The sequence below is a fragment of the Sorex araneus genome, chromosome 4 (assembly GCF_027595985.1).
Source record: "Sorex araneus isolate mSorAra2 chromosome 4, mSorAra2.pri, whole genome shotgun sequence".
NCBI classification, from domain to species: domain Eukaryota; kingdom Metazoa; phylum Chordata; class Mammalia; order Eulipotyphla; family Soricidae; genus Sorex; species Sorex araneus.
In genome coordinates this window covers 76,780,398-76,806,600 of record NC_073305.1, presented here as the reverse complement: position 1 = coordinate 76,806,600, position 26,203 = coordinate 76,780,398, and the positions used below count along the sequence as shown (strand labels likewise).

The 26,203-nt window shown below is 46.4% G+C and overlaps 1 protein-coding gene across 3 annotated transcripts in view; it reads right to left on the bottom strand.

Moving 5' to 3' along the window:
- UBR2 (ubiquitin protein ligase E3 component n-recognin 2) overlaps positions 1 to 25,909 on the bottom strand; it is a 110,993-nt gene extending 85,084 nt beyond the window's left edge. For all 3 annotated transcript variants that reach the window (XM_004605799.2, XM_055137272.1, XM_055137273.1), the window contains exons 1-2: positions 25,493 to 25,909; positions 14,044 to 14,303 (exon numbers count right to left, since the gene is read on the bottom strand). In XM_004605799.2, the coding sequence (XP_004605856.1) occupies positions 14,044 to 14,303; positions 25,493 to 25,570 (338 nt within the window). In that variant the 5' untranslated portion in view covers positions 25,571 to 25,909. The remainder of the gene's footprint in view (positions 1 to 14,043; positions 14,304 to 25,492) is intronic.
- Positions 25,910 to 26,203: the final 294 nt, after the last annotated feature.

Sequence of the window (26,203 nt, the reverse complement as noted above, 5' to 3'; positions counted from 1 at the left end):
TAGTGATTCTAACAGATGTGAAATGGGATCTCATTTCACTTGAATTTTCCAAACGATTACTAATGTAAAGTACCTAGTCATTTGTTTATTGGTCATTTGTGCATCTTCTTTAGAGAAATGTCTATTCAAATGCCTTGCCCAGTTGTTTTATGTGGCTGTCTTATGTGGTCCAGGCCCTGGCCCGATCTGCCCAAGAATTAGTCCCGCGTGCGGGCTCAGGATCACTGCAGTGACTCTGGGCCTCCCTACACTGCCGGGAGCTCGTGAATTAAAAAAAAAAAAAAAAAGTCAGCTTTTATATAAAGAACAGAACAGCCAGAGCTTGTGTTTTAGAAGCTATTTTATGTTTTAAATATGATAATTTGACAGGTGAGTCAAATGTGGGCTGGGGAGACAGTACAGGGGTAGGGCGCTTGCCTGGCACACTGCTGACCTGGGCTCCGCCCCGGCACCTTCTGGTTCCCAGGGCGCTGCCAGGAGTGATTCCTAAACGCCACCAGGTGTGGCCCCAAACAAAAAGGCCCAAATGTGGGCAGTTACAGTATCAGTTTTCAAGCACTATGCTAACAACATCCCATTTGGTGCAAACACCCAAGAATCCAGAGGATTTTTTTAAAAATCTGCCCCCCGACTCCACCCCCAAGCAGTGCTCAGGATACCTCGTGGGCACCAGGTCTTCGAGGGCCAGTGCTTGGGCAGAAGGTGTCGCTTCTCAGACCCAACAGGACCGGTGGTGGGGGGCAGAGGGAGGGGGCGGAGGCAGCAGGCCCCTGGTCCCCAGCAGCAATCCCGAACCCTCAAGGCTTTGTCACAAAGCCATCATCGCCAAACTCTTTTGATCATGTAACCCGACAGTGGAGCTTAGAGAGCTGGCACTCTCTGTATATGTCCCAAATGCATGGTTTTAGAGTTAATATATGAACATGTATGTATTAGCATCCTGATCAGAAGGAGTCTCTTGAGCAGCTCACGGTCACTGAACTCTCATTGGGTGGGAGAATGAGGTGGAAATCTACCTGAAGAGGGGCCCGAGAGAGAGCACAGGGGTTCAGGCACTGGCCTTGGGTACAGGTGACCCCTGTTCGAACCGGAGCACCACACATGGTCCCCTGAGCCCCACCAGCAGTGACCCCTGAGGGCAGAGCCAGGAGTCAGCCCTGAGCACCAGTTGGTGACCCAAAACTGAAACAAAAAGTAAGTAAACTAAACAATAATTACCATCTTAAAAAGATAGGGAAGCAAAGATAAGGGCTCTCTTTGACTTCAGGGCTGAAGAGAGAGTACAGCGGGTAGGATGCTCATCTTACCTATAGCTAACCAAGAGCACTCCAAAGAGTCCCCTCAGCCCTTAAGGAGGGACCCCTGAGTACACAATCAGCTCCTGAGTACAACTGGGTGTGGCCCAAAAAACAAATGAGAAAAAATTATACCTGACTTCTCAGAATCCATATAAAGAGAGCAGAATGCAGCATTTTAAGTGTTAAAGGAAAAAAAAAGCCTTCATCAACCCAGAATTATGTACCCATTAAATGTATTCTTCAAACATAAAGAAGAAATAAAGTGGACCTCAAGCTCACTCCCATTAGTTTAATCAATGGCTGAATAAACAGACTATAGACCGAACATGATGGCCACTCAATACCTCTACTGCAAACCACAACACCAAAGGAGAGAGAGCAAAAGGGAATGCCCTGCCGCAGAGGTGGAGTGGGGTGGGGGGGACGGGGTGGGGGTGGTGGGAGGGATGCTGGGACCATTGGTGGTGGAGAAAGGGCACTGGTGGAGGGATGGGTACTCGACCATTGTATGACTGAAACGTAAGCATGAAAGTCTGTAAGTCTGTAACTGTACCTCATGGTGACTAGTAAAAAAATTAATAATAATAATAATAAAGAAAGAAAAACTATCTCAGCCAGGTCGGTGGTGAGGCTCCGCACAGAGAGAGGGGTCCTGCATGAGGAGGTCAAGCCTGGCCCACAGCACTGCCGAGAGAGTCAGTCAAACAGCTGCCAGGGAGAGTGAAAGGCGCTGGGCTCCGTCCCTGGCACTCATGGTCCCCTGCACACCAGTGGAGCCAGGAGCAGCGCCAGGCGTGAACCAAACACTCGATGGGGCACGGAGAGGGAGAAAGCGCGTGCCCTGCGCGTGTGAGGCTCTGAGTTTGATCCCTGGTTCACGAGTTGCCCAGCACTACAGCTGTAGCCTGGGTCACCTCTGGGCGCCACCGGGCTGAGAATCCCCCGGAGCTGCGGTGGGGAGATCACCCCCCAAAGGCCCTCTCTCAAGGAGCTGGTGCTGAAAGACGGTGACGTGCTGTGCCGAAACCTTATCAGTCAACAGGACTGTTTACACTGCAAAAATGTACTGGGGGAAAAAATAAAAGCAAATAGGAGGGTGGGGGCACTGCTGGAGGGAGTGGGCACTGGGCAGGGGTCAGTATTGAAGCATTCTGCACCTCAAACCCAACCAATTATGAATAACTTTGTCATTTCATGGTGACTAAATTTTTTCCCTTTTTTTCCTTTTTGGATCACACCCAGCAATGCTTAAGGGTTACTCCTGGCTCTGCACTCAGGAATTACTCCTGGCAGTGCTTGGGGAACTATATGGGATTATGGGATGCTGGGGATCAATCCCAGGTTGGCCACATGCAAGGCAAAAGCCCTACCTGCTGTACTAGCGCGCTGGCCCCATCATGGTGACTAAATGCTCTCTGTCTGTCTGTCTCTCTCTCTCTCTCTCTCTCTCTCTCTCTCACACACACACACACACACACACACACACACACACACACACACACACACACACACACACCCCTTTATGTCAGATAACATGAACTGGATACTGTCATTTCATAAAGACAAAAATGAATATATTAGGAAGTCAGCAATTTAAATATGTATGGACATGGTGAAAAACAAACTTAAAGAAATAAAAACTGGGGGGCTGGAGTGATAGCACAGCGGGTAGGGCATTTGCCTTGCACGCGGCCGACCCGGGTTCGATTCCCAGCATCCCATATGGTCCCCTGAGCACCGCCAGGGGTAATTCCTGAGTGCAGAGCCAGGAGTGACCCTTGAGCATCGCCAGGTGTGACCCAAAAAGCAAAAAAAAAAAAAAAAAAAAAGAAATAAAAACTGATTAAACTAAAAGAAGTAAATACTAAAATTTGAAGAGTCACAACCTTTGAAGATTTTACTACCCCTTTCTCAGTAATTGACAGAACTGGTTAGAAAGATTTACAGAGAAGACTCGGCCACCTGACCCTAACTGACAGCAAGGGACAGGCGCCACACCTCCTCTGAACGCCCTTTATTTCTGAAGGGCAGAAGGAACACTCGGGACCCTGTTGCTGAGCCACACAAACACATTTCAGTAAAAAGAAACCTCAAATAGATTCAAAATGCTCCTAGATTAGCCAATTAATTAAATGCCAGTTCCCAAAGTGAACTTTACGGGCAGTGCGATCACATAGAAACACAACAGCCATTCTTAGAAATAAAAACCCTCGAGCTAATTTTAAAATTTACAAAATGCAGAAGACCTGAGACAGACAACACAGACGGAAAGCACGCATGAATGAAAGCCTCCTGAATCAGCTCCCAGGCTTTTGATACAGCTACAGTCATCGAGAGAATGCAGTGATTGGCATAAGAGCATCCCGATAAATAATGGAGCCAACTTCTGTTAGGAAACAGAGCCACGTTTATCCTGTCAAATGACGATGCAGCACCAACGCTCTCCAACAGGGGGAGGGCAGGTGGTGCTGGGACAACTGCATGGTGTCCACGGGGAATGACTCCATGAAGCCAGATGCAGTTAAAAAACTGGTTTGAGACAGACCACAGACCCACGTATAAAATGCAATAGTCAAAGTGTGTAGAAGGAAACCGCATCTTTGCCACGTGGGAGAAGACAGCTATTACTTACACGCAGGAAACAAACATAACTTAAATATTAGTAAAACAAACATCAAAATCAAGTAACTGTCATCACAAGATACCATACAGGCCAGCTACCAACTGAAGAGGAAATATTCACAAAACCTATCTGACCAAGGAATCCTTGGGATACATAGAAAACTTTAGCCAGGATGTTGATCAAAGGGCTGGAGTGCACCCTTTGCATCCGTGAGTCATGGGTTCGAGCCTCAGCACCACCAAGGCTGGGGCACCCTCCACAGATTGCGAGGAAAGGCAGTAAGGCTCAGGGGAGAGCATTTGCCTAGCAAGTATGAGTTCCTGGGTTTGGTCCCTGGTACTGAAAAAAAAAAATCTGGACTGTGGAGAATTTTAAATTTTAGTAATAAAAAGAGAATACACTAAAAACTGGACAGAGAACTTAAATAAACACTTCAGATGTTAGCTGAATGAGCAGTTTTAGGACATGTGAGAACAGGTCAAACTAACCGAAGGTAACCACAAGAGTAAGGTTAACTTACCGAGAGCTTGAGTTAGCAGGCAAGTTTCTAATCTGACATTTTCTATACTTGACAGAAAGTGAGTTAAGTTATCTACTGTCAATAATGTGCAATTAAGGTTTGCATTTGGGGGGGTCAGAGACAGTTCAAAAGGCTGGAGCACATGAATACGGCCTGCCTGGGTCTGACCGAGAGCAAGGTCCATCTCTGCGCACTGTCTCCCGCCCCCGCCTCAATAATCGGATTTTTGAAATACTAAGCTTTTCCTAAAGAAAATATTCAGAGAAAAAATTCTGGTAGTATAAAGGATTATCCCAAAGCTTTTTAGAGTTTTGTTTCCCAAGATCTAGACAAAGACTAGGCTGATCATGAAAGTTGATTAAATACCCCTAGCATTCCGCTAGTCAACCTTTCATCAAAACAGTACAGAACAAACCAAAGTTTTCAAAAGTTGAGGCCAGAAAGATAGTACAGCAGGTAAGGCGCTTGCCTTGAGTGTGGTTGACCTGGGTCTGGTATCTGGCACTCCATACGGTGCTCAGAGCCAAACAGGAGTGATCCCTGACTACAGCAGGTGTGGCCCCAAATCAAAAAGAAAAAAAAATAAGTTACTATTACTTTTGGGGCTGGAGTGATAGCACAGCAGGTAGGGTGTTTGCCTTGCATGTGACCGACCCAGATTTGATTCCCAGCATCCCATATGGTCCCCTGAGCACCGTCAGGAGTAATTCCTGAGTGCAGAGCCAGGAGTAACCCTGTGCATCGCCAGGTGTCACCCAAAAAAGAAAGAAAGAAAAACAGTTACTATTACTTTTCCCTCCCTCTCCTCCCCTCTCCTCTCTCCTCCTTCCTCCCTCCTCTCGCTCTCTCTCTCTCTACACACACACACACACACACACACACACACACACACACACAGAGGCACATTTCCAGCCCTGGTAAGTAACTAGGATTTTTAGCTACTTCTTTTGTGGTTGTTTTGGGCTTTGGGGCCACTCTTGGCTGTCCCAGGGATCACTCCCACAGGGCTCACCAGGCCATATATGGTGTTGAGGATCGAACCTGGGTTGGCTGCATACAAGGCAAGAGCCTTATCCACCGTATTATCTCCCTGGTCCTTATTTTTAAAACCAACAGCTCTGATTTCAATCTCTAGACTAGTCAAGCTAAAAAAGAAATGGTCTTAAAATAGAATGCTGCTAAAAGAGATCAAGGACTTCAAGTATTTTAAAAAGAAAAAAAGATCAAGCCAACATCTCTTCTTACAGGAAATAAATGGTTTCTTCATATTGAAGCCTTATATTTCCAAATAGAAAAAGAATGAAAATAACTCTGTCCTTTGGTTTGAGGTAGTATTTGTGGCCCAGTAACTTTACAGATCTAAAGGCAAAGTATTTGGCTTAAAAAAAAACTTACACATATCAAGTATAGTCCCACAATCTTATATGCATGACCTCATTTTGTTCTGGCAATGTTGCAAAGGGAAAAAAAATAATCCTAAAATGCTCCTGGTGGGGCTTCTGTCTAATGCTTTTCCACATCCAAGTTTGGGTGCTTCTCCGACATACAGGAGGAATTACATGTCCGACCACACTTTGCAGATGCATACACATCTAGCTCAGACTAAAGGAATGCCAGCATCATTGTTTTCTCAACTGGTGCAATTTACTTTTATTTATTTATTTATTTTTTGCTTTTTGGGTCACACCCAGCAATGCACAGGAATTACCCCTGGCAGTGCTTGGGGGACCATATGGGATGCCGGGAATCGAACCTGGGTCGGCCGCGTGCAAGGCAAACGCCCTACCCGCTGTGCTATCGCTCCAGCCCCATTTTTTTATTTTTATTTTTTTTGCAATTTACTTTTGTGGCACGACACTCCTGCTTCATTTTTCATCCAGTATGGTGAGCTTTAGGAGCCCTACGTTGGAGTGATAGCACAGCGGGTAGAGCGTTTTCCTTGCACGCGGCCGACCCAGGTTTGATTCCTCTGCCCCTCTTGGAGAGCCCAGCAAGCTACCGAGAGTATCTTGCCTGCCAAAAACAGTAACAACAAGTCTTCCAATGGAGATGTTACTGGTGCCTGCTTGAGCAAATCGATGAGCAACGGGACGACAGTGACAGTGATGCTAAGGTCATGGAAAACTGTGATGGTGGGAAGCAGGACCTGGAGCCTCCACTCATCACCCCCACTGACCTGAACTGGTCAGTGTGAGAAATACATATAATGCAGGTATTTCAAGAGTTAGGACAGAGGGTGGGCCTTGCACACGGCTGCCCCAGGTTCGATCCCCAGCACCTGCTCTGATCCCCTGAGCCTGCAGAGTGTTCCCTGAGTGCAGTCAGGAGCAGCCTGGAGCCCCCAAACGAAAACAAAACAGAAAGTCTCTGGGGTGATATGTTCTGTTATTTTTAGAACCAATCACTAATGAGAGAACATTAATTGTGAATAAAGCATAAAAAATGTCATCTGGGAAATATGCCCAACTTTTCCTTAGCTCCTTTACCCCAGCTCTGCCTATCTACATAGTCACACATATGAATTTTTAAATGCTAAGGAATATTCTCAATTTAACTATACAGAGAAAACAATGATACTAAACTTCACTTCTCTAGCAGAAGTGGAAATACTTAAGCCACACTCAAGTTTGGCTTCATAGCTCACTTTCATGTTCTCTAAATGGTGATAAAAAAATGTCAAAATATAGTTATGAAGTCAGATTATTACTTCTAACAATCTTTATTTGGAAAGGAATCAAGTTTGACAGTGCTTTTCCTAATAGAGAACAAAATGTATAACTTACATACATTACAGCCTAATGCTTGGAAACAACATCTTGACATGAAGAAGACTCAGCAACATAATTTATGACTTCGCAATTTCAGAAACTAATGAACAAATAATTCTACAGAAAAACAACCTGATTCCTTTACCAATAAATCTCTTTCTTAAGAACTATATATATAGATTCCTAAATAATTTTTTTCCTGGATACAAAAAATTCTATAGACCAGACATAATTTAGAAACATTCTGATAATTCAGTAAAGCATTTCTATCTCTCTAATGATGACTCCATGTCGTGACACGAGAACACTGGTGAACACAGGACATTCCTTTTTCTTTTTTTTTTTTAAGTTCATTATTTGGGGGGCAGGAGCAATAGTACAATGGGTAGGGCACTTGCCTTGCAAAGAGCAGACTCTGATTTGATCCCCAGCACCACATAGGGTCCCCCAAGACCACCAGGAGTAATCGCTGAGTGCAGAGCCAGGAATAAGCCCTGAGCACCACTGAATGTGGGCCCAAAACAAAACAAATAAAAAAGTAAAGAAAATATGACTTAGTGGGGAGTGGGCCAAACCAGAAAGACCAATCTTGTGATAACACACAAAAACCCAATTAAAGAAAACTCTGAGAACCAAAGCTCAGGCGCCCTTCCCTGTGGGACTGCTCGGGGTCCATTCATGTGCCAGGAGAAGAAACGGGCCCTGGGGGCCACAGACGCTGTGCTCCTGGGAGTCCCACCCTCTGACCTTTCCCCTCCGCTGGGCCTGATTTGCATCCTGCTAGCACAAACTGTAATCACAGGTACAGCAGTTTCCAGTGTTCTGGGGCTTTCTAGAAAAGAGGCTAAACTCCTGAAGTCTGCGGAGACACCTGGGGTTTGCAGCCAAGTGGTCAGACTCAAGGGGGACCTGGGGATTCTCAAACTTCTGCTTGTGTCTGCTGTGGTCCTTTTGTACAGAACTGTATCTATAATCTTAACCTTTTTCAGACTTAATAAAATGGGTGGTGGTGGGGGGGGTGGGGACAGAAAACATGTTCTCAACTTTTCTTACAGTCAAACTTAATTCTTAAACACTGGGGATCCTGGTTGCTAAGATAATAAGACGATACACAAAGGAAGTGCAACATTTCATCTGTGTCAAAAAGTAAATGGAAAGACTATTAAGAGAAACTGCATTTGGGTTAGGGGAAGAGCTTCAAGTGACTCAGAATTGTGGACTTGGCCTGGATTCTGACGTGGCCTGAATATTTTCTCCCTCACTGTCCTCAGACAGATTCAAACTCTTAGCTCCTCCTTCTCAGTTGCAGATGTTTGGCACAGAAAACAGGGCCTTCCAATTACTACTAGTACGCAGCAAATATTTGTTGAGCAAATGTTTGTTACATTGTTTCAAAGTTCAAAGAACAGGGGCTCAAGCCATAGTACAGTGGGCAAGGCCTTGGCCCACAGCCACTGCTGTGTCTAGATGGTCCTGGACCCCATCTGGTCTCCCATCCCCCCACCTGCCAGGAGTGATCCCTAAGCTCGGAGCCAGAAGTCACCCCTAAGCACTGTCAGATGTGGGACCATCGGCTCACCACCCCCAAGCTCCCCAAAGGACAGTTTCAAAGATCTGATTTTACTCTCCCTACCATAATTAAACTGCTTAGTATTCTTGTTTCCTATTTCCATACTCACCCATTGACATACTGTATTTATTTGTAAACCAGTTACTTTCTAGGATGCTACTCATGATTATATGATGAGAGTTCTGCCCACTCTGGATTTTATAAATTCAAATGTCTACCCATCTGACAAACATCTGAATTTGTGCCATAGACCCTGCCCGCGAATAGGGCAGTAAGTAGATGCTGTCATCTCTGACGATGTCATCTCTCTCTTCTGGGTGTGAATAGTATCTGTGTGTGTGTTCAGTGAACACTCATACATGTGAAACACTCGTTTTACCACTGAGCTGTACTCTGGCCCCTCCTGCCATCTCATTTTATCTTTCTTGGGGGGGCCTGAGGGGCTAGGGCCTGAGGGGCTAGGCCGCCCCCCAGCAGTGCTCTAGAGGCCAGAGGCTGTGCTGGGATTCAATTAGGTTCTCAGCCACAGCTTGCATGCAAGGCAAGCACCTTAACCTCTGAACTCTCTCTCCAGCCCCTCAGTGTTCAGAAACACCGTCCCATGAAGCCTATATGTGTCCTGGACGGTCAGAGCTGGGTGTAGATTAAAATACTTTATAGTGGAGCCTTGGTGAAATTCAGAATACAATGATCTCCTGTCACTAGAAGAACAGGAAGTCAGAAGGCTCGGTCCAAACCAGATCACAGATCCTGAAGTCTCTGGACCACGTAGCACCACCTAACTCCTCAACACTGAAATTCAGGAGGAGCACACCAAATTAGATGGAAAAGTACCATAGAAGCCAATAAAACTCAGCAAACAAACACAGTAACACAGAAGGCTCAACTAGCAATAAACAGCTTAGTAAATTCTTAGACAAGGTCTTAACAACCCCATGATCAGATTTAAAAATTATCACATAAAAATTGTTTTTTCATACTTATTGATTTTAATATTGGAGTTCTATAATCTAATCAATTCCAACTCTAGAACTGGATCAAAAGTTCTGACTTTTGTCTACATTAAAATTTAGAAACAATTTTTTTAAATAAATAAGATGACTCTTGTTCCCAGCAGTAACTGCAGAATAGATTTGGGGTAGTGGTGCTAGGATGAGCGAAAGCAGAATAAGTATACTTCCTCACTGAAATCAGTGTATTATGTTACACTGCCTGCAACAATAAATTTGTGAATGAGACCAAATTAGAGATGGTTCCAGCAAATTCTTCCTATAAAACCTGCAGGGGGATTTGAGAATCACTAGGTGCATTTATGAAGAACAACCCAAGTCACCACTGCTTTTTTTAAAAAAAAATTGACTTGGAAAAGTTAACTCAGGTAGATAAAACCGACATAAGTTTGTTACAGTGTGGGTGATGCAAACCAAGTGGAACACATCCCAGAGGACAGGCAGAAGGCAGGAAATGTTCCAAGCATAAGGAATAAACAGATAAAAATGGGACCTGGGGGCAGCTCAGAAACAAAGTGCCTGCCTTATAGCATCAGGCCTGGAGTTCAATCTCGTTGATGCTCCCTGGTGCTCCCTGCACGTGCCAAGCACTGTCCCAGCTGCTCTGCGGTCTGGGAGCCCCCGGGGAGGCGGGACCCCCAGCAAGCTCTGCTGCCAGACCTGGGATCCCCGGGGAGCACTCTAGCCAGGGTGCGTCTGTGTGATTTTCAGTCACGAGGGGAAGGGGAAGAAAAAACAACAGCAACATATACATGAAAAAGGAAAGCTCATATGGCCTGGCGATTCCCTTCCAGGCACATCGCTGACGGACCCGGAGAGACTGTAACGGTGACCTGGACCACTTTTACGAGTGGCAGCCCCATTCGCTTGCCGAACCTGCTGCAAACAAAAATGCCCATCCAGAGGTGACTGGATAAAGCAGCTGCGGCAGATATGCTCAGTGAAAGAGCGCCCGCCCTCCCCCCGGAGGGATGGCTGGCTTCAGGGCTGGACACTGGAGGGTCAAGATGCACCACAAGGATCTTTCGTCAAAAAGAAAAAAAAATGGGCAGGGAAAACATAAAAAATAACAAAGCCTGGAGGGCTTCATGCAGGCAAATTTAGAACAATTTGAACACATGAATAATGGAAGTCCATGAGTACATTCAGATATAAATAAATGAATAAATTAAATGTTTGGTGAGAAAAAGGGTATGTAATGGTCTCACGACATTAGAGATCTTATATATATTCCCTTAATCAAGTTAGTTAACTAGTTAATCAGTTAATCTGACATTCTCTTTATCAGTTATTTAGCTACTTGATCATATGCAATGAGAATAATTTCTGTGATATTCCCACGAAAGATGCAACTTAACCTAATCATGTAAGACAAACCCAAATTGACATACACTTACGAAGCACCTGCCCTGTAATCTTCCGGAGTATTAAAGTCAGAACTAAGTCAAAGGAAAACAGAAAATGTTTCAGGTTAGAGCATAAAAGAGTGGCTGGGCATAGAACACAGGGTTTTAATGCATTTGCCGCACATGTTCCCAATCCTAGTTGGATTCCTGGCACCACGTGGTCTCCCAAGCACCACCAGGAGTAACCCCAAGCAGTGAGCTGGGAGTAGCCTCTGAGTACAGCCAAGTGTGGCCCAACAATGCCACCCTCCACCCCCACCTGCACCACCTCCAAAAAAGGAAGAATAAAAGTTATGACACTTGGGCTGGAGTGATAGCACAGCGGGTAGGGCGTTTGCCTTGCACTCGGCCGACCCGGGTTCAATTCCCAGCATCCCATATGGTTCCCCTGAGCACGGCCGGGGTAATTCCTGAGTGCAGAGCCAGGAGTGACCCCTGAGCATCACTGGGTGTGACCCAAAAAGCAAAAAAAAAAAAAAGTTATGACATTTAAGTGCCTTGTTTGGAACAGTATACATTTGCTACAAAAGTCCACTGAACTTTTGTTCACTGTTCTGCAAATGATATAAACAAGATCTACTGTTCCAAAAGCATTAATACAGAATAGCTGGAGAGGCAGGTAAGGCGTGTGCAGTGTAGGAGGCCAACCCCAGTTCAATCCCTGGCACCATGCATGGCCCCCTGAGCACTGCCAGGAGTAAGCACAGGGCACTGCCAGGTGAGAGCCCTCCATAAAATCATTAAGGAACTCAAGAAGGTTTATCACAAAATCCCAGAGCTAGTATCCTTTCTTGGGGGGGGGGGCTGTAGGGGGTTTGGAGGGGTATCCCCGAGAGGATCTGAATCAAAAGCTAACAGTCTTTCAACATATTTATTTACTTGTTTATTTTTAGGGCTTGGGCCACACCCAGCAGTGCTCAGAGATTACTCCTGGCTCTGTGCTCAGGAATGACTCCTGGCAGTGTTTGGGGGACCATATGAGGTAACAGCAAAGGAACTTGGTCAGCCGCATGCACGGCAAGCACCCTCCCCACTGTACTAATGTTCCAACCGACTTTTAACATATTTACAAAAAACACTTTTGAGGAGTTTGTTTTTGATTTGGGGTCACACCTGGCAATGCTTGGGGCTTATTTCTGACTCTGTACCCAGGGATCACTCCTGACGATGCTCATGAGACCATACAGGGTGCGAGGAATTGGTCCTGGGTCTACCACATGTAAGTCCATTGGTCTACCCACTGTGCTGTTGGTCCCCCACCAAAAAACACATTTGTGGTATCCTAACTATACTCATAAAGAAAAACTACCATGCATACCTTATGACTTAGTCAAATTTAAGCTTATTAAACTTTTAGAGGGGGGGAAAAAGGAGTAAGAAGGTCTTTATTGGTAATGCATACATACAGTGAATTAACTACTGGATATGGATAAACATCAAGATTGTGTTATTAAAATCAAAAAGGAAAATCTGGGTTAGTATATATATGTGTGTGTGCATATATATATATATAAAATATATATATCATTTTTTTCTGTATGAAATTTGTAAGCTATGAGACTGACCATGCAGAGACAACTTCTGGAAGAAAACATAAGAATATGTAAACAATTATTAGTCGTGAAAACCAGGGATATTCGATGGGAGCCAGGGCACCTGACTTTCCCTCTCCATCTTCTATCCTCTTTTTCTTTCTTTTTAGTTTTTTTAAACATTTTTTTTTAAGCAGAAAATTATCCTAGCCGCATAAAAGCACATACAACACCAAGATCAGATTTCTAATAAGATCAGGTTTTAAATGACTATCGAAAGCACAGGAACTCTGGCAGTAATGGTAAATCTACAGATGGGTCAGAATAAGTCAAGTGAGTTGTGGTCATCTTGATCCAGAAAGAAAAACAAGACAAAACAAACAAACATACTTAAAAACTAAACAGACTTAAAAACTAAAACTAAAGAAGCACTGGCTAAATTAGGGACATCAAAGAATTTCATTGTTTGAAAAAAAAAAATCCAGAAAAGCAAGGAAGTAATCAGAAAAGTCGGTGGGTGGAGGCTGGAGAGATAGCACAGTGGGTAGGGCGTTTGCCTTGCATGCAGGCAACCCGGGTTCGATTTCCAGCATCCCATATGGTCCCCCGAGCACCGCCAGGGGTAATTCCTGAGTGCATGAGCCAGGAGTAAACCCCTGAGCATCGCTGGGTGTGACCCAAAAAGCCAAAAAAAAAAAAAAAAAAACAGTCAGTGGAGAAGAACATACACAGTGGGTTTCTGGAATGTTGATTATATTCTTCTATTTCTGAACATGGGGGGAAAATTACATGAACATTTAAAAAATTAGGTATTCAATTGGGCTGGAGTGACAACAGCACAGCGGGTAGGGTGTTTGCCTTGCACGCGGCTGACCTGGGTTGGATTCCTCCGTCCCTCTCGGAGACCAGCAAGCTACCATGAGTATCCCGCTTGCATGGCAGAGCCTGGCAAGCTACCCGTGACATATTCAATATGCCAAAAACAGTAACAATAACAATAAGTCTCACAATGGAGACGTTACTGGTGCCCGCTCAGCAAATCAATGAACAACTGGACAACAGTGCTACAGTGCTACAGTATTCGGTTATATTTGTAGTATGGACTTCTTAATAGTACTGCATTGTTTCTTAGAAAGAAAATTCTTTATTTTTATTTTTTCAAAGGTGTTCGTGATTGGAATCCAGACATATAGTATTCCAAACCCATCCCTCCACCAGTGTCCCCATGTTCCCTCCCATCACCCCCACCCCCCACCCCCGCCTGCCTCTATGGCGAGCACTTTTCTTCTCTATCCTGGAAAATTCCTGTATTTTACCTGCAAGAGTACGTAGGCTCTCCGACTTTGAAAACGCGACCACACAGATGAGAAGGTTTGTTGGCTTGTTCAAGCTTTGGGAACCCAAATGCAGGGTCTTCACCACAGAGGTACCACTCCATGGGCCCCAGCAGGACGTGCTGGGCCATCATGTCCTCCTTCTGCGGGAAAGGGTTGGGGCCCCTGCAGTAGATCTTGGGGACATAGTGGGCCAGGTGCTGGTGTACTTCTTTAGTGAGATCTGCTGCTTGCAGCCATTTCTTAAAAAAAAAAAAAAAAAAATAGAATTAAATTAAATTATCTTGCTGAAAACACTTGCCACTGTCTGTCTTTCCAAAAAGGGTGAAATTTATTTTTGAACTTTATTAAAATGTGAAGAAGTTTTTTAAAATTCTACTTTAAAGAAATGTTGAAATAAAAACGAATGAGTGCCCCTTCTTGAAAAATGACCCTAAAAGCAACCTCCTATTGGAGGCAGTTCCGGAAAGAGCACAAGTTACATAGGACATACCAACCGCTGAGCTCTGCTGATTCCCCTCTAATCCCTGACTCAAATGATAGGCCTGAGAGTGGTCTGGACTACAGCAGGGATGGGAGCCATAAAGGGCCAGTGGAACCATGGCATCCGGCCTGGTACATGACGGAACACACACGGATGTTTCTCATCAGCTGTCTGCGGCCTCTCTGCTTGTATTGAATGGCCCAGGAATGATGTTATAAATACCCAAATGGATCCTGGCAGGAAAAGGTTCCCTACCCTTGGCCTAAAGGAACATCAAGTGACAAGATCAGCTAAGCCACCAGTTGCCTTTCACACTGATCACTAATAATGAGACATCTACCAATCTCCTGAATGAAATATGTAGGTCCACAAGAGACTGCTTTGTCAATACACCTTCTTTCCCTGAACCCCAATTAAAACTTTTTCCTCTCTGCCCTCCCTGATAAAATAAACCCAAAACAAATAAACAAACAAAAAGACAAACAAGCCCCACCAAAAGCCACTCTTCTCTTGTCCCTAAACCTTTATGTCCAATTCCCTGTGATAATCATACTTAGAGATTCGGAAGACGCTGTGAGGTTGTGATTTAGAGTTAAGAAATACATATGGATGGCTCTTCCATTTTATTTTATTTTATTTTTTTTTTTTGCCTTTTGGGCCACACGCAGGGTTGCTCAGGGCTTACTCTGCACTCAGGAATTACTCCTCGCGGCACTCAGGGAACCATCTAGGATGCAGGGACTGAACCCGGCTGGGCCCTGTGCAAGGCAAATGCCCTACCTGCTCCACCACTATTGCTCCATCCCTCCTCCCCCTCCCCCTTCTTGGCACAAAACTCCTAAGACTCTTGAAATGCCCCTAGTCAGGAGAGAAAGCTTGGGAAGGAATCTTTTGTGCCTTATAACAAGCCCTTTCCAACCACACTTGAGTTTTACATTTCTGAGATGATTTCTGGAAAGCCCCAAGGATCAGGGGGTTGGTTGCCTGGAGAACCAAGGTAATTAGAGGCAGAACATCAGACCCGCACCCCCAACCTCTGGGGAGGAGAGAGGAGCTTTGGGGAAAACTAATCACAAGTGGCTAATGACACAATCAATCATACGGACATAACGAGGCCTCTACAAATATTCCCAGAGTTCAGAGGACACCTGTGCTGGTGAACGGACAGGGGTGCTGATGCACGGACCACTTCCTATATCCCTTCCTCTGGCTGAGTTGTATCCTTTTGTAATAAGCCATTAACTTAGTCAATCAATATTTCCCTGAGTTCTCAGGGCTACTCTAGAAATGATCAAAGCTGAAGAAGGTCATGGTTAACTTTCTAACCGCAGGCCAGCAGACAGAAGTTGCCGGTAAACTGAGGTCTCACCACCTGTGACAGGCAACTGAAGTGGGGCAGAGGTGAGAGGGGTGTTTTGTGGCCAGGGCCCTTAACTTGGTAGAGAATGCAAAGAAAAAAAAAAAAACTGACACCCAAGTTGTGTCTGCAGAGATGCAGAGAATTAGAGAATGCTTGGTCTGGTCAGCACCCACCCCCCACTCCCGCCCCTCCACACACAGAGCAAACACACACACACACACACACACACACACACACACACACACACAGAGGGGGGAGAGAGAGAGAGAGAGAGAGAGAGAGAGAGAGAGAGAGAGAGAGAGAGAGAGAGAGAGAAGTGACCAGAAGTACTGGGTGAATGGAAAGAATGACAGTTTTTCTCATCAGACACCAGCTCACCATGTCTAAAATTAGAGTCACAATTCCCTCTGTGCCTAAGATGGCTTTTATTCCCCTCATCCCTTTCTGTGAGATAGATGCCAGCCTCTATCCAGGCATCCAGACTAGAAAAACCTGAAAATCTTCCCTTCCCTCAATCCAATCATCTTGCCTTGCCTGCGGGGGTTCCTGAGTGGCTGTTAGCTCCACCCACAGCTGTCACCATTCCATGCCCTAGTCCAAAGCACACCACACCCTCTTTCACTAGGATCGATGCAACTGTCTTCAACGGTAATCCCGCCTAGCCTGCCCATCCACGGTGTATCTTCCAACCTCACGGGAGCTTAGGAAATGCAGCTCTGGGCATGTGACTCAGTGCCTGCTTGCTCTGAGGACCAAGTCAAGCACCCTCCCCTCTCAGTTCAGAAGCCAGACCAGACTCCAGCTCTCTGCTAGGCAAGGCGGTTTCCCGCCCAATCCTCAAGTCTCAGTTTAAGTTTCACTTTCTCTAAAACGCCTTTCACCCCTCTCCTCACTCCCATCTGCCACTCCCATATCGCCCAGGTCTAAAGCAGACCCTGGTCTCTGCAGGCACTTACTAGAATCCCTGGGGAATGGCTACAGATATGTTTGTATGCTCATTGTTTAACTGCCTGGAGAACTGCAGAGATGCTCGGCGCGGCCCGAAGGCCCACGCGCACGGCGGGCTCAGGTGTGCAGTTCCGAGCACCTTCCCGGCTGCCTCCACGGCTCTGTAGCCAACGTGTCTTTGCCCTCTCTGCGGCTTTGTGCAATTACAACTTATTTTGGCCCCAACTCAAGTGAAAATTTAAAACCAGAAAACATGAAGTAAAATGACTCATCTCTACAAAAATGCAGTTAGCTAAGCTGCTGACTCATAGGTCCAAGCCCCTGGATGACAACCTCAGTTCCCAACTACATGTTCAGAATGAACGAACTCGCACGATGTCTGGCACCACCGGGAGACCATGCCAGGCCCATGTCTGAACTACTGTACGATCTTCAATCCGCTTTCCTCCTTCTAAACAGGACACGCAGGAGAAGTTCAGAAGCCTTCCTGAGGTGGTACAGTTTAACTTTCTAATCAATTTCACATTTTCAAAGCGCTTTCACTAAGAATGTAAAAACTGTGTTTATATGTAAAAACACTAAACAGCCCAGAGCTTTCCTTCTCCAGCTCGGAAGAGAGCCCGTGGGCCTGGAGCACAGCCCTGCAGGGAGGAGGCTGGGGTTCAACACCCCGCACTGCAGGGAGCTCCCCCCAGCCCCCCTGCACTACAGGGTGCTCCCCCCCTCCCCCTGTACAGCATGTGCCCCACAAGCAAAAACAAAGAACAAAAAGATGTCTTCACCTCACCTCAAAGGTAAAAATGTTTTTCAACCATTACTAACATTGTTTTATTTGCTGTAAGCAATAAGGGGGGGAAAGGATGCTTTTTGGGGAATGGGGGGGGGCGCATCTGGCTACTCTCAGGGCCCCCTCCTGGCTCTGAGCTCAGAAGTCTTATACTCCTGGCAGGGTTTAGGGGACCGTGCGGGGTGCTGAGGCTCAAATCCAGGTTGACCGCGTACAAAGCAAGTATCTAAGCACCTCAGCCCTCCTCTCGCTCAAGCTCCTGCCACTAACTCTCAAAATAATAGCACTTCTCAGAGACCACCCCCACAGGGTTAGGAATTTTCTGCCTTTAAATAGTAAAATAATCGATCACAAACCATCTTTTCTATATGAATGAAAAATTCAGTACTAACACTCAAGGAATTAATGGTCAAGATCCAAGTAAGTTATGCTTCAGGCCATTTTAACTCACCACACATTTAAATATCTTAGGGCCGGGGGCCAGAGCAATGGGACAGAGGTAGGGCGCTTGCCTTGCACATAGCCAGGCCGAATTTAGCTCCTGGCATCCCAGAGAGTCCCCCGAGCATGCCAAGAGTAATTTCTGAGTGCAGAGCCAGGAGTAAGCCCTGAGCATCACTGGGTGTAGACCCCAATTTATTTTTAAAATAAAAGATTGTAGGGTCAAAGAGAGAGTATAGGGCAGTTAAGTAGCCACATGTGGCTGACCCCAGTTCAAACCCCAAGCACTGGCAGGGGTCACTCCTGACCAGAGCCAGGGAGTCCCTGAGCACCAACTGGGTATGGTCCAAACCCCCCAAGAGTTTATCTTGTTAATGTATTTGTTTTACAGGTATTTCAACCATCTCTGTTTTTGTAAGGCAATGTGCCAAGTGGTGCACAGGGCCTACTTCTGGCAGGGGGAGGGGGACAGGGGGAGTCCCTCCAGAGTATTTGGGGGCCATGGGGTGCCAGGGATCTCTGGCACATTCCCTCTCTAACTCAAAACTTAAGTATAAATGGCATATTGTATTATACTCGTTTCAGGGTGTACGTTCAAAGGTTTCATTGGGGGGGGGAGGGGTACACCCATCAATGCTCAGGGGTAACTACTGGCTCCGTACTGAGAAATTACTCCTAGGGGGGCCGTAAGGGATGCTGGGATTAGAACCCGGGCTGGCTGTGTGCAAGGCAAGCACACTGCCCTCTGTACTACCTCTCTAGCCCCTGTGCTCTCAGATTTCTTAAACAATTCAGTATGAGGCTCGGCCTTGAAGGTGTGAAACCTTGAGTTTGATCCCCAGCATCACTGTATCACTGTCATCCTGTTGCTCCTCGATTTGCTCGAGCAGGCACCAGTAATGTCTCCATTGTGAGACTTGTTACTGTTTTGGCATATCGAATATGCCATGGGGAGTTTGCCAAGCTCTGCCATGCGGGCGGGATACTCTCGGTAGCTTGCCCAGCTCTCCGAGAGGGACGGAGGAATTGAACCCAAATGGGCCGCGTGCAAGGCAAACGCCCTACCCGCTGTGCTATCGCTCCAGTCCACACACGTGTAATAAAAGTGCTTCAAAATCATCTAATCAATTCGGGACCTATTACAGGTACTTTTTATTTCATTAAGTAATTAAATGTAAACAATATATTAAGAAGGTACCTTATAGGAGGATTTTCTACCAGGGATACAGAATTAGCGATAAGCAACAGTATAAGGGTTATTTTTTTTAAGGTGTGAAGAAATGAGAAATAATTTCAAATAATGTTTCATTTATCTTCTCAAAACAATAAAAGTTATCACTTTTCATATATGTTCTCACTAATTTAAACTGCAATTATTTCTTCAACATGAAAAATTACAAAGATTTCTAATTTGGCTGCAAGTTAATCTACCCTTATTTCAGACACTTGTGGCTGTGAACGAAAGTGGAGGGGAGTCTCAACACTCTCTTATTAGTCCCAGATAAGGGAAGTAAAGAAACTGTCAACTCATTGCACTAAAGTAAACATGTTATGACAATGTTTTTCCAGGAGCATTCCTTTTCTGCGTGCTAAATTTAACCCTTGGGATAGAGAGCAAGTAAAATAAACACAAAAATGAAAGCGGTTAGCCTTTTGTACGGTAGCTAATTATCATTCTATACCAAATTAAAACTGCTTTCTTGCACATTTGCACTTGCTTTCAAGCAAATGCAAGCAACATCTAAGTTAACGGTAAGACAATAATTGCTAGTGCTGACATGGAATTTGGGGGACTATATTAAGAAAAGTTTTAGACAAATACTAATAGTTCTAACAAGTATCAAATGCTGACAAACACTTGACCTTAGATTACAAAACTGAGATTATCAAACAGCAGAGGAAGGAAGAGACAGGCTAGAAGTAACCGGAGGCCCCGTGCTGCACCCAGGGCACTTCAGCCAAGGAAGGAGCATTAACTTTGTAACACTAACGGTTTATCAAAAACTGTGTTACACTGTTGTAACCATGTTATCTAAAGTACAAGAAAAAAAATTAAATAATAATAATAATAATAAAGTCCCAGTGATGCTGTGAAATATTCCTAAATCAACATAATACATTCAATATTGAAAGATATAAAAATTAACTTAAAAATAGCAAGAGATGGGAACTGACTTGTCCAAAGAAGGAAAATAAGTAGCCATTAAGAACATAAAGATGCTCAACATGGGGCTGGAGCGCTAGTACAGTGGGGAGGGCGCCTGCCTTGCACACAGCCAGCCCAGGTTTGATCCCCAGCATCCCATATGGTCCCCCAAGCCCCGCCAGGAGTGATCCCTAAGCCCAGAGTCAGGAGAAAGCCTGAGCACTGCTGGGTGTAGCCTGAAAACCCAGTGGGAAACGAGATTCAACAACATCAAGCATGAGTGGTGAGGGAAGCACAAGCCCAAACCCATGGATACCACTTCACACCCAAGAGACCATCGGAAAGATAAGCGTGAGATGGGGAGATGTGCTCGCACAGTAGAGAACAAGCCCAGAGGGTACAAGGTCTGATCACTGGGCTGCATGGTCCTCTCAGCAGCCCTTGGCCTATCCACCACAGCTCCACCAGGTTGACCCTGGTTTTTTATTTAAAAAAAAAAAAAATCCACTAAAACCCTCATCCACCGATGGGGGTGGAGGGTGGTGAGGAAGCAAAATTACAGTTACTCTGGAGATCAGGCTAGTGAGTCCTCAAAACATTAAGCACAGAACTGTCACATAACCCTGGGTGTGTGTGTGTGTGTTTATATATGTGTATTTATGTGTATATATATATATATATATATATTTATGTCCAAGAGAGGCTGTGATCAATTAATTGTAAACACCACTGCACTGAGACCAGCCAGACTGAAGCGACAGCACAGCTGGTAGGGCGTTTGCCTTGCACGTGGCCACCCAGGTTTGATTCCTCCGCCCCTCTCGGAGAGCCCGGCAAGCTACCGAGAGTATCCCGCTCGCACAGCAGAGCCTGGCAAGCTCCCCGTGGCGTATTCGATATGCCAAAAACAGTAACAACAAGTCTCACAATGGAGACGTTACTGGTGCCTGCTCGAGCAAATTGATGAGCAACGGGATGACAGTGCTACAGTGCTATGTCCAAGAGAAATGAATCTATGTCCCCACAAAAAAAAAGTATGTATGTGCATATTCATCAAATACAACTCATAATATCCAAAGAGTGGAAACAAACCAAATGTCAATCAGCTGAGGAGCAGGTAAGTAAAAGATGACATAGCCATATGATAAATATCATTTAGGCAATAATAAAAATACATGAAACTTTGCTATATTAGCATGATTCATACAAACTGGACTATAAAGTAGACAGACTTTGAAAACATTAAAAAACAACATATTGTATGACTCCATTTATAGGAATATCCAGAATTGGCATAATTATGAGGATAAAAAATAGATTTGTAGGAGCCTAAAATTTGGGAGGCTAAGGGGAAAACAGGAAGTAAGTATTAATGGGTTTAAAACATTTTTTTTTGACTAGTGAAGATATTCTATAACTGTGTTGACGATGCCATAATTCTTTAAGTATAGGGCTGGAGAGATAGCACAGCGGGTAGGGCGTTTGCCTTGCACGCGGCCGACCCGGGTTCAAATCCCAGCATCCCATATGGTCCCCTGAGCACGGCCAGGGGTAATTCCTGAGTGCAGAGCCAGGAGTAACCCCTGTGCATCGCCAGGTGTGACCCAAAAAGCAAAAAAAAAAAAAAAAAAAAAAAAAAAAAAATTCTTTAAGTATAAAGCAAATCACTGAATTGGGTAGTAATGACATATAAAAGATTATTATCAAAGCAAAAAATAACTCTTAAAAATAGAAAACTACAAAAACTTCTAAAACGAAGATGCATTTCTCAGTTAAAATCAATTTAACTACATGTTTTCTTTTCTTTTTTTAGGGAGGGGAAGAATAGGATCACACTCAGTGGTGCTCCAGGGTCACTCCTGGCAGTGCTTAAGGGACCATATGCAGTGCTGAGGTTTGAAACCAGGTCAGCTGTGTGTACGGCAAGTGCCTTACCTGCCATACTATCGCTCCAGTCCACCATCTATTTACTTCTAAAGTCATAATCATCCACATGAATATAATTAATCCCATGTAGCACAAAATGTACACAGATTCAACAAGTGCCGAGACACTTCTACTTGTAGAACCAACTCTGCCAAAGGGAAGGCTGGAAAGAAAAGGCAACTTTAGTACCCTAAACTATTATCCAAGAGTCCACTGAAATGCTTTTACTGTGAGGCATACTTGCTAGGCTAGCTAAGTTTGCAAAAAGTTCTACCTCCTCTTAATAAGAATAAGAAAAGCAGCATGTAAATAAAGTGTGAGAAAGATGACACTAAGCAATTTTAAGTGGATGCGATCCAGCCAATTACAAGTGACGGAAGCCTAAGGCTGTATGACAGCAGGCTTCCCTTGGTTACCCTCTCTAACATTTACTTTCTTTATTTTGGGGGGAGGGAGGATGGGTCACACCCAGCAATGCTCAGGAACATCTAAACCTTGCTCAACACTCAGGAACTATTCTTGGCACTGCTCAGAGGACCATATGGGATGCCGAGGATTGAACCCTAGTAGGCCTTATGCAAGACAAGCGTCCTACCGGCTAAACTATTGCTCCGGCCCCTCTAACATTTATATTCAACTCAAGAACTCTTTATTATGAATTTATTTTCGTTTGCAGTAAAGGGCTATGCCACAGTCAAGCTGTAAGAATACTTTTAGATGCTGGTCTGTTTTAACTAAATACAGATAATAAATCCTTCATGAAGGCCTGGTTATACAGTCACAGAACAAACTTGTATTCTAATATTAGCTTACATTTTTTCTTTAAGAAGTTTGTTGGTCTTTACACTGTTTCCTATCTTATCTGAAAAGCTACTTAAGAGTTAACAGAGAGGGGCCGGAGCGATAGCACAGCCGGTAGGGCGTTTGCCTTGCACGCGGCCGACCCGGGTTCGATCCCCGGCATCCCATATGGTCCCCCAAGCACAGCCAGGAGTGATTCCTGAGTGCAAAGCCAGGAGTAACCCCTGAGCAGCGCTGGGTGTGACCCAAAAAGCAAAAAAAATAAAAAAATAAAATAAATAAAGTTTAAAAAAAAAAGAGTTAACAGAGATCAGAGGCCAGAGTGATAGTATGGCGGGTAGGGTGTTTGCCTTGCACAGGGCCGACCCTGGTTTGATCTCAGCATCCCATATGGTTCCCCCAGCACCACCAGGAGTAACTCCTGAGCATCGCTGGGTGTGACCCAAAAAGCAAAAAAAAAAAAAAGAGTTAAGAGATCAAATATAACTGAAACTGTGATCTTCACAAATGTAAGTCTATATCAAACTCAAATGTAAGTCCAAATCAGTAACTTTTTATTGCACTTTCTTTTGTTTTCTTTGTTTTGGGGCCACACCCGGTGGTGCTCAGGGCTTGCTCCTGGCTCTGGACTCCGGGAACACTCCTGGCGGGGTCTAGGTGATCATATGGGGTGCTGGGGATTGAACCTGCGTTGGCCACATGCAAGGCAAGGGTCCTACCTGCTGTATTATGGCTCCGGCCCCTGCATGTTCTCTTAATTCTCTTACTATATCTACACGAGAACTTCGATGCACGAGAACCGGGGAATGGTGGTCTCTACCACTGTGTTTATAACTGGGTCTCTCAGAGCTTTCACAAATTGGAGAAACTCAAGGTTACTTTATGGTTTACACTTTCAGAATCGGGGCCATAGTTTAGAACATACCCTCTAACGATGTATTGATGGGCCAACAGACACAATGGGGACCAAAAAAGGGGCTAGGTACATAAAAGACCAGATATCAACAGGCATATGGACAGGATGACATGGGTAAAGAATACCATTCATGACCATTTTCTTAGACTGCTTTCTATTCCAAATAGAAATGATATAAATGAAAGGCAGATGAGGGCTGAAAATCCTTGGGCTGTTACAATATTACATAGAAATTCTACATAATATTGTAGACCCAATCTAAACAAACAATGGTTTGAATAAAACAAGCATTGGGGTTGGAGCCATAGCAGAGTGGGTAGGGCCGACCAGGGTTGATTCCCAGCATCCATATGGTCCTCCGAGCACCGCTAGCAGTTACTCCAGAGTGCATGAGCCAGGAGTAACCCCTGTGCATCACCCGGTGTGACCCAAACAGAAAAAAGAAAAAAAAAAACACACACCAAAAAACAAGAAAAACCCTCTCATCACGCGGCAATGTGCCTCTTCAACCTTCCACTGTCCATCCTGAGGCTGGCGTCATCGAGTCATCCACAGTAACTCCTCACCCACCCCAAGAACCCACTGCTCTGGGCTTACTCGGATTTTGTTTTTAGCATCAGACTGTGGCCACGTCACCTGGAAGCTTACACTTTCGGAATCTGGGAAATCGTTTCAAACAGAATCCACGTCAATGTGCCAACAGACACAAAACTTCAGCGGGATTAAACTATACAGATGAAATAAAAGATTAGATATGGACATGGACAGTGCTACCAAAGGTCACTCCTTCCCTCGCAGTGCTGTCATTGGCGGCCGCAGGGGTGGGGCACGAGCTGTCCCGGTCCATTCATAATCGTTCCAAACAGTCCGTTCCAATGGCTGGTCTCCATCCTTCCCGGGGAACGCGCCCTTGCGTGGGTTCATCCTCTCACAACTCTCCGACTTCTAGGAGCACTTGCGCGGCCTCAGCCTGGGCGGAACCGAACCTCCCACTCGGGGCTTCTACGGGTGGACAGCTGCGCGCCCCTCGAGTTACATAACGCCTCCTGGCAGTCGGGCTTCCCCCAACTCCTGGCACAGTAATGTTCCCCTCTGCCAGCCTTCCCGCGACGACCCCGCGCCCCGCCGGGCCCTTCCTCTCTGCGCGCCCATCGACCCCCTCCACCGGCCGAGGGTGGGCAAGCGCCGCCTGGCCGGCAGCCCGGGCAGGGCCAGACACCAAGTGGGCGCAGGGACGGGCAGCGCGCTTGGGGGCACGAGCTCCGCTCGGCCCCTCTCCCGGGAGAGATGAAAGCAGATCAAGTGGGATCAAGTGGGGTCGATTACACCCCCCACCAAATGCCCTTCCCCCTGCAAGCGCCGGCACCGAGCAAGGGCAGAGGCTGGCGTGCGGGGCACTTAATGCCAACGTGGGAGGCCGGGGGTGGGGGGACGCGAGGGGCCGGCAGGGGCGGGCGCACAGCGCTGCCCGGGGCGCGCCCGGGGTTCCAGACCGCGCAGGAAGCGGGTCCCGGTCCGCCCGGCGAGGCCGGCCGGCCGGGCGCGGGGCTGGCCACTCCGGGACCCCCAGGGGCGCGGTCCGCACGGGCCGGACGCGTCCCCGCCCGGCTCCCGGCACTCACCCCGGCGGTCTCCTCAGCCGAACATTCCAGCAAACTCCGGTCGATGGCCTGCACCTCCGGCTCCAGCTCTGACGCCATCTTCCCTCTCCGTCCTCCCCAGCGCTGCCGCCGCTACCGCCGCCCAAGGGCCGCCGTGTGGCCGCTGCCCCGCCGCCCGGGCCCGCCACCCCTGCCCCGGGCGCACGGTCCGGACCGTCCAGGCGGCCGCGGGTCAAGGAGACAGAGCCGGGGTCAGTGCACAGAACGGGGGTGGGGGGGCTGGGGGGGCGGCGGCGGCTCCTGCGCGCCCTTCGGACACAGCGTCCAAAGAGTCAAGTCACGGCCCCGTCCCCGCCCGCGGGAAGGACACACCGGACCCGGGGCCTGGCACTCGAGCTCACTGCTGCTACCGCGTTCTGCACCGGGAAAGGGGCAATAACACCCGAGCGGGGGAGCGGAGGATTCTGGGAGTGGTAGTCCTGGGCGGCCCCGGCGGGCGGCAGCGCCTTTCTCGGCGCCCCGGAGGCATTGTGGGAATTGTAGTCCAGACGCGTGGTAATGAGTGGGCGGGGCCTCTCGCCGACCGAGAATCATGGGAAGAGACCCGGCGAGGGGGAAGGGCGCACCTGGGGAAAGGCACAGGCGCTTTGACGTAAATTGCGGGAGCTAGCTTTATTCCCCCAAATCCATTTGTTTCTTTTTCCTTTTCTTGTATTCTTATATCTTAAATCC